The 13,187-nt window shown below is 42.9% G+C and overlaps 2 protein-coding genes across 3 annotated transcripts in view; one reads left to right on the forward strand and one right to left on the reverse strand.

The window, feature by feature from the left end:
• SLC39A10 (solute carrier family 39 member 10) overlaps window positions 1-10,034 on the reverse strand; it is a 107,670-nt gene extending 97,636 nt beyond the window's left edge. Inside the window, exon 1 of one of the 2 annotated variants that reach the window (XM_089689976.1) lies at window positions 9,943-10,034. The gene's annotated coding sequence lies outside the window, so the exon portion shown is untranslated. The remainder of the gene's footprint in view (window positions 1-9,942) is intronic. The other variant, XM_089689977.1, reaches the window with a different exon arrangement.
• A 30-nt stretch (window positions 10,035-10,064) lies between these two features.
• Window positions 10,065-13,187, forward strand: part of LOC149451925 (uncharacterized) — a 56,538-nt gene continuing 53,415 nt past the window's right edge. Inside the window, exon 1 of the mRNA XM_089689978.1 lies at window positions 10,065-10,115. Coding sequence (XP_089546104.1) covers window positions 10,113-10,115 — 3 coding nt within the window. The 5' untranslated portion in view covers window positions 10,065-10,112. The remainder of the gene's footprint in view (window positions 10,116-13,187) is intronic.

The raw sequence follows: 13,187 nt of genomic DNA on the forward strand, positions 1-13,187 counted from the left end.
ACCTACCAGTGCCTCCTCATCAGTGCAGCCTATCAGTGCCCATCACTGCAGCCTCATTAGCGCACATCAGTGGAGAAAAAAACAAATCACTTATGTACATAATTTTATAACAAAAACTAAGAAAAACTTTTTTTCTTCAAAATTTTCAGTTGCTTTTGGTTTTTTTAGCAAAAAATAAAAAACCCAGAGGTGATTAAATACCACCAAAAGAAAGCTCGGTCTCAAATCAATGTCGAGTACTGCGTTGCATAACCGTGCAATTGTTATTCAAAGAGTGACAGCGCTGAAAGCTGAAAATTAACCTGGGCAGGAAGCGGGTTTAAGTGCCCTGTAGGCAATTGCCGCCTAACAGTGCTACTAGTCAGTGCCGCCTAACAGTGCCATATATGAGTGCTGCCTTTCAGTGCCCATCAGTGCCACCTAATCAGTGCAGCCTATCGGTGCCCATCACTGCAGTCTCATTAGCGCACATCAGCGAAGGAGAAAAATCACTTATTTACAAAATTTTATAACAAAAACTAAGAAAAAAACATTTAAAAAGAAAAAAAATTTCAGTTTTTGGTTTGTTTAGCAAAAAGTAGAAAACCCATAAGTGATTAACCGTTTCAATTCCGTGCAATTTTACACCTTCCTGCCCAGGCCATTTTTCAGGTTTCAGCGCTCTCACACTTTGAATGACAATTGCGCGGTCATACAACACTGTACCCAAACTAAAATTTTATCATTTTCTTCACACAACTAGAGCTTTTTTTTAGTGGTATTTAATCACCGCTGGGGTTTTTATTTTTTGCTTAACAAAAAAAAGACCAAAAATTTTGAAAAAAAACACACATTTTTCTTTGTTTCTGTTATAAAAGTTTACAAATAAATAATTGTTCTTCATAAATTTAGGCCGAGATGTATTCTGCTACATGTCTTTGGTGAAAATAACCCAAATTAGGATGTATTTCTTAGTTTGTAGGAAAGTTATAGAGTTCACAAACTATGGTATATATCTGAATATTGATCAATCCTGAAGTACTGACGGCCAATCTAATTTCTTGAGGTCCAAGAATGTCAGAACAGTACAGATATCCCCAAAAGACCCCTTTTTGCAGAGTAGACAGTCCGACGTACTTCATAAGAGGCATGGCGAGTTTTTTTAAGTTGTATTTTTTTTGTCATAATTTTTCGGAAAATGAAAAAAATTAAAAAAATTATTTTCACTATTTTTTTTTACATACTGTCACCAGTGCAGTACAGCGTCATCATATAACTGGCATGGCTGTGAACAGGGACACTGACTGGTGACAGTATGAAAAAATATATATATTTTTTTTAATTTTTTTATTATATTTAATTTTTTATTACATTTTTTTAAGATTTTTTTTCATATTTTACTATGGAATTGATCAGTATAGCTATAAGCAAGCATTTACCTGAATGAAATCGATTCATTCAGCTTTTTTTTTTGTGCTTAGCTGTGATTTGGTCACAGCTAATCACATGACATGTGCATGTGATTAGCTGTGACCATTCACAGCTAGGCACTAGTATACAATGGATGGCATCATGAATGAAGCCATCCATTGTATACAACTGTCATGTGACCTGCTGTGATTGGTCACAGCAGGTCACATGGTACCAGCAACGGGAGCCGGTACTCGGATCTGTCATCGGCCGTGTCCGAGGTGCACGGCCGGTGACAGATCGCACTGCTGCACCGCTCTGCTTTAGCGCAAACTGCGCATGTGCGGGAGCACGCCAAATGGCGTGCACCCGGAGTGCAGAGGCACATTTGAAGCCGCCAAACGGCCATTGGCCGGGCGGCTAATGGTTAAATACCACCAAAAGAAAGCTCTGTCTCAAAACAATGATAAAAATTTCATATGGGTACAGTGTTGCATGACCGTGCAATTGTCATTCAAAGTGTGACAGCGCTGAAAGCTGAAAATTGGCCTGGGCAGGAAAGGGGTATAAGTGCACTGTAGGCAAGTGTTTAAACATGTATTGCAAAGTACTGTATGTGAACCAAAATTCCTTGTTTTTATGCAAAGTTTGCTAGAAATGTATAAGGGTGTAAAGCAGTGGGCAGAGTGTTTAATTCAGATTTTTGGTGTTCATGTTGTCACACTCCTTTAGCACCTGATGGGTTATAAAAAAAAAAAAAAAAAACTATATAGGTGTGTGTATAAAGGCATTCGGATTTGAGCAGACATATCTTATTTCTAGCTCCATCACCTCCTCATTGGCTATCATTGACACTGGCTCCTGCTGCTGTGTCTCAGCCAATGTGGGAGAAATCCAGGAGAGCCAGGGCCTCTGTACACATTGCTGGACTGAGATGGAGCTCTGGTAAGTATCTTGGAGGCCTGCTGCACACTGAAGGGTTTTTACCTTCATGAATAGAAAATATTTAAAGTGTTACTAAACCCAGGACCCTGCATTTACTATATCTGGTCTCACACAGTACACAGAACATGGAAATGCAATTATTTTAGTAAATATAAACTGCTAAATACCTTTTCTCATCAGCTGTTAGAGCAGTCTTGTGACTTCAGCTGAGCACTGGTGAAAGCTTGTAGGTGGAGTTTCCTTTCTGCTCTAAAAGGATGCAAAACCCCTGACCTCTGTCTGCTGATTGGCTCTGTGCTAATCACATGCATTCCCCCCAAAAAAGAAAAACTTCTCTAGCAATTCACACTAAACTGAGCATGTGCAGAAGAGCTACAGTCTGTCTTAGCGTGAACATTTGAACAAGAGGGGCAGAGTAGTCAGGATCAAACAGCCTTTTTACAGTAGACAGAGGATTAACCCCTTCCACAGTGAGGATTAACAAGCATGCTTTACTGCATATACAGACTGATTTTACTGTTGTGCGTTTAGTAACCGATGTAAAAAAAAACAAAAACAAAAACCTTCAGCCTTTAAAATCACTTTAATCTGAATTACAGGCTGGTGTAAAATATAGCCACACAGTTAACCCTTCTGCACTGCATGGGTTAAAAGCTTGTGTAGTCTACGACAAGATAAATAAACTGACCTACTTTATTCCTCACTTCCCCGGAAGTTAGTACTCTCTTTCCAAGGCTCCTAAGATGTCGGTAGTTAGTGCCATCCTCACGTACAACAAAGGGTTACTAGCCCTGTGGCTGCAGGACCAAGAAATGTGTGTTTTTAATGTGGAAAAAAAAAAAACCTAGAAAAATTTCCATGCTGCTGTGAAATTTAGTGTGCAACTCTCTACTGCATGAGCCATGCTTGTTTGATGAATGAGGTGAAATACCATATTTTTAGGCCTGAAACCAACCTAAAATGGGCCAAGTTTCCAAAAAAGTACACTTTAAAATTTAAAGCAAACAAAATATAATACCCAATTATTTGGTAAAACATAAAAGATAAGGTTGTGTAAACTAATTAGGTACTAAATATATTAAGGTTCAAAACTGCACACCATTGTGAAATGGTGAAAAACTATGGAAAGTTTTTACATGTCAGTTCAGAGATCACTGAATTATCACAGTACTAGAATTAGCTCACCAACATTCATAGTGATACAATGTGGGGGAGATTTACTAAAGCTGGTTCACTCAATCTGGTGCACCTGTGCATAGTAGCCAATCAGCTTCTAACCTCCCCTAAGCTTGTTCAAATAAGCTTTGGCAATAAAACCTGGAAGCTGATTGGTTTCTTTGCAGAAGTGCACCTGATTTTGCACTCTCCAGCTTTACTAAAACCTCACTATGTGTGGCACCCCCAGAATTAATTTCCTGCTTCTGTGATTGGCTCACCAATTTTTTCAGAAGCCTGCACTAAGACACAAGTCAGACCCCATTCACACTTAACCATTTTTCAGCTCAAAGCTCAAAAACACTCAAGTAAAATCTCATTATTTCCAAAGGCACTGTTCACACTTGAGCAATCTGTTGCCTGTAGCTTGCTGAAAAGAGTACTTGCACTACTTTTCAGGCCAATCCGAGCGTTTTGTCTCCATAGACTTGAATGGAAAATGCCTGAACAGTGGGAATAAGTGCTTTTTCAAACGGTTTTCTCAAGCGGTTTCAGCTCAAACCACAGCTGTTCCTATTGGTCACAGCAAAAATGCCTAAATGAAAAACGCCTATATCTGCAAATCTATAAAAAAAAAAACACTTAAAAGACATGTAAAAAAAAAAAAAAAAAAAAAGGCTTGGGGGGAACCCCCCCCCCCCCAAAAAAAAACGCCTGGAAAATACTCAGCTCAGTGTGAATGACGCCTCAGAATTCAGACATCCCCTGCAACAGAAAATTGACAATACTCCCCAAGCGTACTTCTATGTTTGTTAAAATGTCTACAACGTACATTGATCGCCCAGAGGGGATAGTTTGTTTTTCCCCTCAAGAACCGCTTCCCATCCAGTGACATACCGGTACATCACTGGATTGGAAGGGCGATATCTCAATCACTGTAGCGATGACACAGATATTTTTTTTTAGGGATGGCATTTCCCTTGAATGGGAAAGTAATCCTAGCGGCTAAGAAGTCAATGGATTACTTTTACAGGCGTCAGGTTTGATCAGATGCTTTGACAAAGAGACCCCAGATCTCTCCATAAATAGGACCTCTCATGGCCCATGTTATCACAAGGGATATTGTTCATCCCTTCTGATAGCAATAAAAGATAAAAAAAAAAAAAGTAAAGATGCAGTGTATTTTTTTTTTTTAATCTCAAAGCGCTCCTATATTCCCCCCCCATGCTCATGCGTAAATGTGAACGCAGGTCACACATGTGTGGCGATCGCACCACACCTGAAGTATCACCGTGAATGTCAGAGTGAGGGAGATCATTTTAGTGCCAGACCTCCTCTGTAACTCTAAACTGGTAATCTGTAAAGGCTTTTAAAGAATTACTTTAAGATACTGTAGTTTGGCATATGCAATTTTAAAGTTTGACATGTTTGGTAAAATATAAAGGATGTTAGGCCAAGTAAATACCAAACAATTGATTATATTGTGTTTTTGTGCATTAAATTCAGTAAAGTGTATTTTTTTGCCCCAAAAATTGTGTTTGAGTAAATATTGTGCGAGACAAGAACGTACAGTAACAATACGATTCAATACAAGAGGGGTTCGAGGGCCCTGCTCCTTGGAGCTTACAATCTAGGAGGGAGGGGATAGTGGTACAGGAGGAATACAGTATATATATATATATATATATATCTTTCAAGTAGTTTCTAGCAAAAAAAAAAAATTATGTGGAGAGCAATGTCAGAATCTATTGAACCCCCAATGTCACCTCTGTACTCTATGAGCTTCAACAGAGTGCAGACTGCTACTTGCCCAGCCAGGGTGGCAAGGGTTTGACAGCTCTGACCCCAGAGCGTTCTGAGCTGAGCACTGCCAGGTTCATACTGGGACATCAGCGGTATCTTTATACACAAGTAGAAAGGTTTGGGTGGCTTTACATCAGCCTACTCCCCCTCAACTGCACATACATGATTTCCTTTGCTACCCTACCACAAATGTTGGCTAAAAAGGTCAGATCGAATCTATATGCAAGTGATATATCTAAAGGGCTGACAGGTAAGGTATGTCTGTTTGCTCACATAATATGGCACAAGACCTGAGGGATAAAACATATCAGGAGAGACTGCAGGAACCTAAAGCTGAATCCAGCTTCACAGAACTTTAATGATTACAAGGCAGGATGGTGACATCACATTCTCATTGTTAGCACCAATATTTGCACAACTTTTACAATACGGAACAATTGTTATTGCTTTATTTCTTTTATGAATTCATCACATTGGTGTGATAATGAAAGCAATGGTTAATACGGCCTCCTCCATGTCAGTGTAAACTGCTGATTGTGTTGTATCTTTGAGACAATTCTGCCACAAAATTTGTCGAAAGAAGACAAAGCACTCTGCACCATCTGAACCCTCTCAACACAATCCTCCTAAAAGACAAGTTTTTTTATACGGTCTTTGGTCCCAACCCAATTATTGTCAAAAATGACTTATACCCCCCAGATATACACTATATTACCAAAAGTATTGGGACACCCCTCCAAATCATTGGATTAAGGTGTTCCAATCACCTCCATGGCCACATGTATTAAATCAAGCACCTAGGCATGCAGACTGATTCTACAAACATTTGTCAAAGAATGGGTCACTCTCAGGAGCTCAGTGAATTCAAGCGTGGTACCGTGATAGGTTGCCACCTCTGCAATAAGTCCATCAGTGAAACTTCCTTACTACTAAATATTTCACAGTCAACTGTTAGTGGTATAATAACAAAGTGGAAGCAACTGGGAACAACAGCTACTCAGCCACCAAGTGGTAGGCCACATAAAATGACAGAGCGGGGTCAGTGCATACTGAAGTGCACATGCATTGCATTCAGCGGAGCACAGAGAAGACATCCAGGGTCTTTTAGATCCTGGATGTTTCATTAAAGAGAACCTGTCACCATAACATCATCACTTATGGGACTTTTTGTTCTCTATGCTGTGAAAAAAAAAAAAAAAAAAAAAAGTAAAAAAAAAAAATGTAAACTGTAAAATATTAAAAGTTGCACCCAAGCACAAACCCCCCCCCTAAAATAAAACATTTTGACCCTCCCATGTATAAATGTAAACACATGCTTCGGGGGTGCCTACACATTGACTGCAATACACATTACATATTGCTCTCAGTCTGACATGCGCGGCGATTATTCTAGCACCAGACCTCCTCTAATGCTAAACTGATGATCTCTTGGAGGGCTTTTACAGGATAAGTTCACCTTTCGAAACATGTTACACCCAGATTCAGGGTGTAACATGTTATGAGCAGTCCAGCCGCGCTCCTCTCCACTGTGACAGCTAGCGGGGGTTCTTCTTCCCCCCTCGCTAGCTATCAAGTTCAAAAAAGATGTGGCAGTGTGGGGCTGCATCGCTCATTCACGGTATTCTGTGAATGGGAAAACTACAAGTCCAGGCAGCCTTTGCGGCTGTCGGCTTGTAGTTTTCAATGAACTACCACAGCGCCATGGTATTTCATTGAGCCTTCCTGTCAGTAGTATCTGCTTGCTCGTATGGGATGTATGAGCAAGCAGATATACATACAGGTCAGGGGGAGACCTGCATGGCACCAACGATCTGCTGATTGCTGGTGCAATGCTTTAGAGCAGTAGTCTCCAAACTGCGGCCCTTTGCTTCCTTTTATCTGGCCTTTGGGGCATTATTCCATCCACTGTCACCAACAATTGGAACTGGACTTGTGTCCCCACCATTGACACCAACTATCGGGCACAATTCCTCCCACTGACACCAACTATCGGGCACAATTCCTCCCACTGACACCAACTATCGGGCACAATTCCTCCCACTGACACCAACGATTGGGCACAATTCCTCCCACTGACACCAACGATTGGGCACAATTCCTCCCACTGACACCAACGATTGGGCACAATTCCTCCCACTGACACCAACGATTGGGCACAATTCCTCCCACTGACACCAACGATCGGGCACAATTCCTCCCACTGACACCAACGATCGGGCACAATTCCTCCTACTGACACCAACGAACTGGCACAATTCCTCCCACTGACACCAACGATGGGGCACAATTCCTCCCACTGACACCAACGATGGGGCATATGTCCTTCCACTGACACCAATGAAGGGGCAAAATTCCTCCCAATGACACCAAGGATGGGGCAGTATTCCTACCAGTCACACCAATGAGGGGGCATTGTTTAGTCCCGCTGACATCAAGACAATTTCTACTCCCACTGGCCTCAGTTCTGCCCTCCTGCAGTCTGAAGGACAGTATACTGGCCCCTTGTTTGGAAAGTTTGGAGACCCCTGCTTTAGAGGCTACACAAACAAAAAATAATAAATGTCCATTTTTTAACCTGCTAAAAAATGCATTTATTATTTTTATTCAAAGTGATGCCAACAGAAAATATAGGGTAATAAAGTTTGTTACCATTTCATGGGCGCACACAACTAAGGTTTGACATGTTGGGTATCTATTTACTCAGTGCTACTTTGTCTTTTATATTTTACCCCCAAAAAATTATTTTTTTGGAACTACCACTATTTTATTTTCCGGGGTGTCTGCTTTCAAAATATATAGAATGTTTTGGGGGCTTTATGTAATCTTCAAGCCTAAAATGATTTTTTTTTTAAAACACGTGCAAAAAATGCAAAAATGGTCTGGCAGCGAAAGGTTTAAAAGGAATACTCACTCCAGGTTTGGGGGGTTCCCCAAAAACTGATAGTGTTTGATAGGTTGCTATAAGGCTTGATGCCGGGTACACAAGGGCAGAATATCGGCAAAAATCAGCTGGTACAGTAGAAACTGGCCAACCTTTGGCCCGTGTGTACAGCTCCCCGTTTTACAGAAGCCCGTCTCATGAGCAGCTTCTGTTGAATGGGCATGCTGGAATACCAGCATCCGATCCGTGCTTTCAGCCAATGGCTGCGATTGCTGACCTGTGAGCTCTGGTGGCGGAGGAGGCGGCCCCCCTGCAAGAACACGATAGCACAACAGGGGGAAATCACATGCGTTAGTACAGAAATCTGTCAGTTTTTTTTGTTTTTTTTTAAATTTAGTCTGCTTGTTAGAAAAGCAAAAAACTTATGGCGTGTACTAGGCAGTTTACACTCGAGTTTTTACCTCTCCTTCACAGCTGCACAGGGCTATAAACATACCGCGGCCACAATTCTTTGCATAGCGCAGTGGGGAGAGTTACCCCTCTTTTGGATTTGCTGGGCAGTACTGCCTACCGAATGCAACCCATTCAAATGAATGAGACTGCACGTAGTTGCAGCAATGTGGGGCAGGCTTTTAGAGGTTAAAAAAGGCAACAAAGAGACAACATCAACTCCTTACCACCTAAAAAGAGGCCCAGCTTGCTCTTCAGTGGGCTACCACATATGTAAACAAGCCCTTACCCTCCCACCTTCTCTGTCTGTAAAGCTTTGTAGGAGACCCTTCTAGTTCTTTCAGAGGCAGTGACAGATGCACATTCCCCTTATGGACACAAAGAGGAATCTGTCAAATGTCCCGCCACCAGTGGCATCTCCACCTGAGAGATTGTTGAAGATTCTCAACTCCACTTTAACAATTGATCACTGTCCATGATACTTTTTTTTATTTATTTGCACTAACATACAATATTCAGGACAAGCTTTCAGGGCATGTCCCCTTCTTCAAGGTCCAAGCAGTACTGCAGAAGGGGACATACCCGAACGCTTGTTGTAAAAATTGTATGGTAGTGCAAATCAATTATCAGACAGTACTCAATTGTTTCAGTAATACGGCTACAGACACCACTTTACAAATTCCAGTGTGACTCCAGCCTCGGGGTTCAGCAGTGTGGAACGTGATCAGGTTTTACTAGTTGTGAATGAAGGGATGTATGGGGCGCACTGTAAGAGAAACCAGCAATTAAATAGTTCCGATGAATGGAGAACCCATTGGCCAAGGTGTCAGGAACAGTCATCCATAACACACTTTCAGCAGCACTGCATTAGAGAGAAGGCGGCTGACAGAAATGTAGACGCAGAGAAGGCGCTTCGAAGTGCGTCTGACGTATGAGCGCGCTTTGGGCCACACTGCACTTACAAGCGCCTTCTGTGTGTTGAGGTTTTCCTGGCTCTGCCCCATGCGGTGTGCACATGGCCCTCAAACACAAGTCTAGTCTGGACGTGCACTGCTCAGGACTTTATCAACAAAGGGCAGAAGTCAGGAAGAGGAAGTAGGGAGGAGAGCTGATGGCCGCCCACACACTGCCCTGTACAGTCTCCAGCACTGTGCGGGGTCAGGAAGTCTCCCTGAGGCTGAGCAGGCCAGGTGTAGTGAGAAGACCCGGAGCAGGTTGACACTGACACACACCTCACTGTGGCCGGACACAGCTTCCTTCTATCAGTGCCGTGTGTGTGAGAGAGAGACACCTTTCCTCCCATCATGGAGTGCACTTACCGCTCTCCCCCCTCCGTCCCCGGCCTGCTGAGGACCTCCAGCACCTGAACGATCAGCACTCTAATGGGGTTGGGCTACAGGTCGGAAATGACGTACGGCAGGGGAGGAAGGGGCGGGGCTCAGTCGGTGTCAGCGCTGTTTATGGAGAGAAGAAGAGAGAGTGGCGTACGATGGTGAGTCCCGGAGCTGTCAGTGTTCTGGGCTATGGGCTGGTACCGGGCGGTATTCGTAGGGTGCGGTGTGCTAGGCGGACAGTGCAGGCTTCCTAGTCATAGGGCGTCCTGTATTATTTCTTCAGTGGGCAAGCTAATGGCAATACAACAGCCACACCAGACAGCTGGAACTGTGTGGAAACCCAGTCCCCACAATCTCTGAAGCCTTGGCATACTAACAACAACTCCATTAACGTGGTTGTAACCCCTTCCATATACCCACTAAAGGGACTGGCCTCAGATGATACACAGAGATGGAACAAATCCTCCTACAGAAGTTCTACCTGTCTATCTGCACTCTTCTCTACATTCAAAGTGCTGAATTTATAAAGCTTGTCTGAGAGATAAGAAAGCAGGTGCGGAGCAATGGATTTACACTTGGCAGAGCTCAGTGATGGGAGCTCTGAGAGCTGATTGGAGGGGACAGACACATGCCCCTCCACACAGAAACAGAGCTGAGGCTGTCAATCACAGGCTGTGTGCTGGAGCTCTCTCTTCTGTCACCATTTTTCTCTTGGTGTCACAAAAACTTGTCAGAAGTAGGCAGCAGACAGAAATGACACTTAGTGCTGTGGTTTGAGACAAGTATGCACTATAGAGGGATATGCTTTGTTCATATTTCATGTCTGAGGTTTACATCCACTTTAAAGCGGAGCTCCACCTAAAAGGGGAAGTTCTGAAAAGACTGGTCCCCTGCTCCCCATTAACCATTTCAATACCGGGCAATTTTACACCTTCCTGCCCAGGCTATTTTTCACATTTCAGCGTTCCCACACTTTGAATGACAATTGCGCGGTCATACAACATTGTACCCAAACTAAAATGTTATCATTTTCTTCACACAACTAGAGCTTTCTTTTGGTGGTATTTAATCACACCAGGGTTTTTATTTTTTGCTAAATTAACAAAAAAGGACCAAAAATTTTGAAAAAAAACACGTTTTTCTTTGTTTCTGTTATAAAAGTTTACAAATAAATAATTGTTCTTCATAAATTTAGGCCGAGATGTATTCTGCTACATGTCTTTGGTGAAAATAACCCAAATTAGGAAGTATTATTTAGTTTGTAGGAAAGTTATAGAGTTCACAAACTATGGTATAGATCTGAAAATTGATCAATCCTGAAGTACTGACGGCCAATCTAATTTCTTGAGGTCCAAGAATGTCAGAACAGCACAGGTATCCCCAAATGACCCCTTTTTGCAGAGTAGACAGTGCGACGTACTTCATAAGAGGCATGGCGAGTTTTTTGAAGTTGTATTTTTTTTGTCATAATTTTTCGGAAAATTAAAAAATTAAAAAAAGTTCACTATTTTTTTTTTACATACTGTCACCAGTGCAGTACAGCGTCTTCATATAACTGGCATGGCGGTGATCAGGGACACTGACTGGTGACAGTATGAAAAAAAAATATTTTTTTTTATCTTTTTATTATTTTTAATTTTTTTATTACTTTTTTTAAATTTTTTTAAAGATTTTTTTTAAGATTTTACTATGACCAAAGTAGTACAATGTTACCATAGTAACATTGTACTACTTTGGGGAAGTGATCAGTATTTTTTTTTTTTTTACACAATTTGCTTATAGCAAAGAATTACTTTGAAATTGATTCAGGTTTTTTTTTTTTTGTGCTTAGCTGTGATTTGGCCACAGCTAATCACATGACATGTGCATGTGACCTGCTGTGACCATTCACAGCTAGGCACTAGTATACAATGGATGGCATGAATGAAGCCATCCATTGTATACAACTGTCATGTGACCTGCTGTGATTGGTCACAGCAGGTCACATGGTACCTGCAACGGGGGGCGGTACTCAGATCTGTCATCGGCCGTGTCCAAGTACACGGCCGGTGACAGATCGCGCCGCTTCGTGGCTCTGCAACCGCGCGAACTGCGCATGTGCGGGAGCACGCCAAATGGCCTGCACCCGGAAAGCTGAAGCTTTTGGCCTATAGCCAAACGGCTATAGGCCGGGCGGCTAATGGTTAAGGACTGGCATGCACCATTGGGGAGCAGGTACCGGAAATTGGTACCAGCTTCACTTCTGCTGCAATCGCCTAGGTAATCGAAAGTGGAAATTGTTCTCCCTCCCCATAGTCTTCTGGGACACGTGACAAGTCCCAGAAGACTATGGAACCATTTACAAAGCACAGCACTACTCGCACATGTGCAGTTGGCACTTGGTTGTGAAGCCGCAAGTTGTCACTGCTGGATGCCCACACTGAAGATGTCGGCGCCGGGAACAGTGGACAGTCGATGAACCAGGCTGTGGGGGGGAGAACATGGGATTGAGGGACAGGCGAGTGGCTGGTGTTTACAAGTCAGCAGCTACAGTTTTTGGAACGGCTGACTTATTTTTTCACAGTGTGACTGGAACTCCGCTGTAAAGTGGTTCTAAAAGCTCAAGGTTTTTTACCTTCATGAATTGTACCTTCTGCATGTTGCAGCCCTCCCTAACACTTATCTGAGCCCCATCCCGATTCAATGATGTCCATGAGAGCCTCAGTTCTCCAGAGGCTCTCGCTCTTGATTGGCTGAGGCATTGGCTCCCTCTGCTGTCAATCACAGCCAGTAAGCCAATCAAGAGAGAGGAGAGGCTGGAATGGATGCATGGAGCCACTGCTCAGGTGCCATAATAGCACAGTACTTTTTATGAGGGCACCTGACAAGAGGGAGGAGCCAGGAGTGTCAGTGGGAGACCTGAGAAGAGGAGGATCTGGGCTGCTCTGTGCAAAATCACTGCACACAGCAGGTAAGTATTGACATGTTTGTTATTTAAAAGAAAAAAACAAGACTTTAGTATCACTTTAACCTCCCTGGAGATATTCCCGAGTGTAGCTCGGGGTAAAGTTTCAGCACCAAAGCGGTAACCCCGAGCTACACTCAGGAATACCCTGCAGCATTGCTCTGGGATCTCTTCTTCACTTACCTTGTCTTGCGCTCCCGTGATGTCCCTCCTGCAGTGTCCCCGGCAATGTCCTCCGGCCGATGCTTCTGGGTTTCGTTCCCTGCGACGTCAGGACGTACGGGGA

Source organism: Staurois parvus, unplaced genomic scaffold, assembly GCF_062004578.1.
Source record: "Staurois parvus isolate SC_StPar_1 unplaced genomic scaffold, SC_StPar_1.0 ptg000506l, whole genome shotgun sequence".
Classification (NCBI taxonomy): domain Eukaryota; kingdom Metazoa; phylum Chordata; class Amphibia; order Anura; family Ranidae; genus Staurois; species Staurois parvus.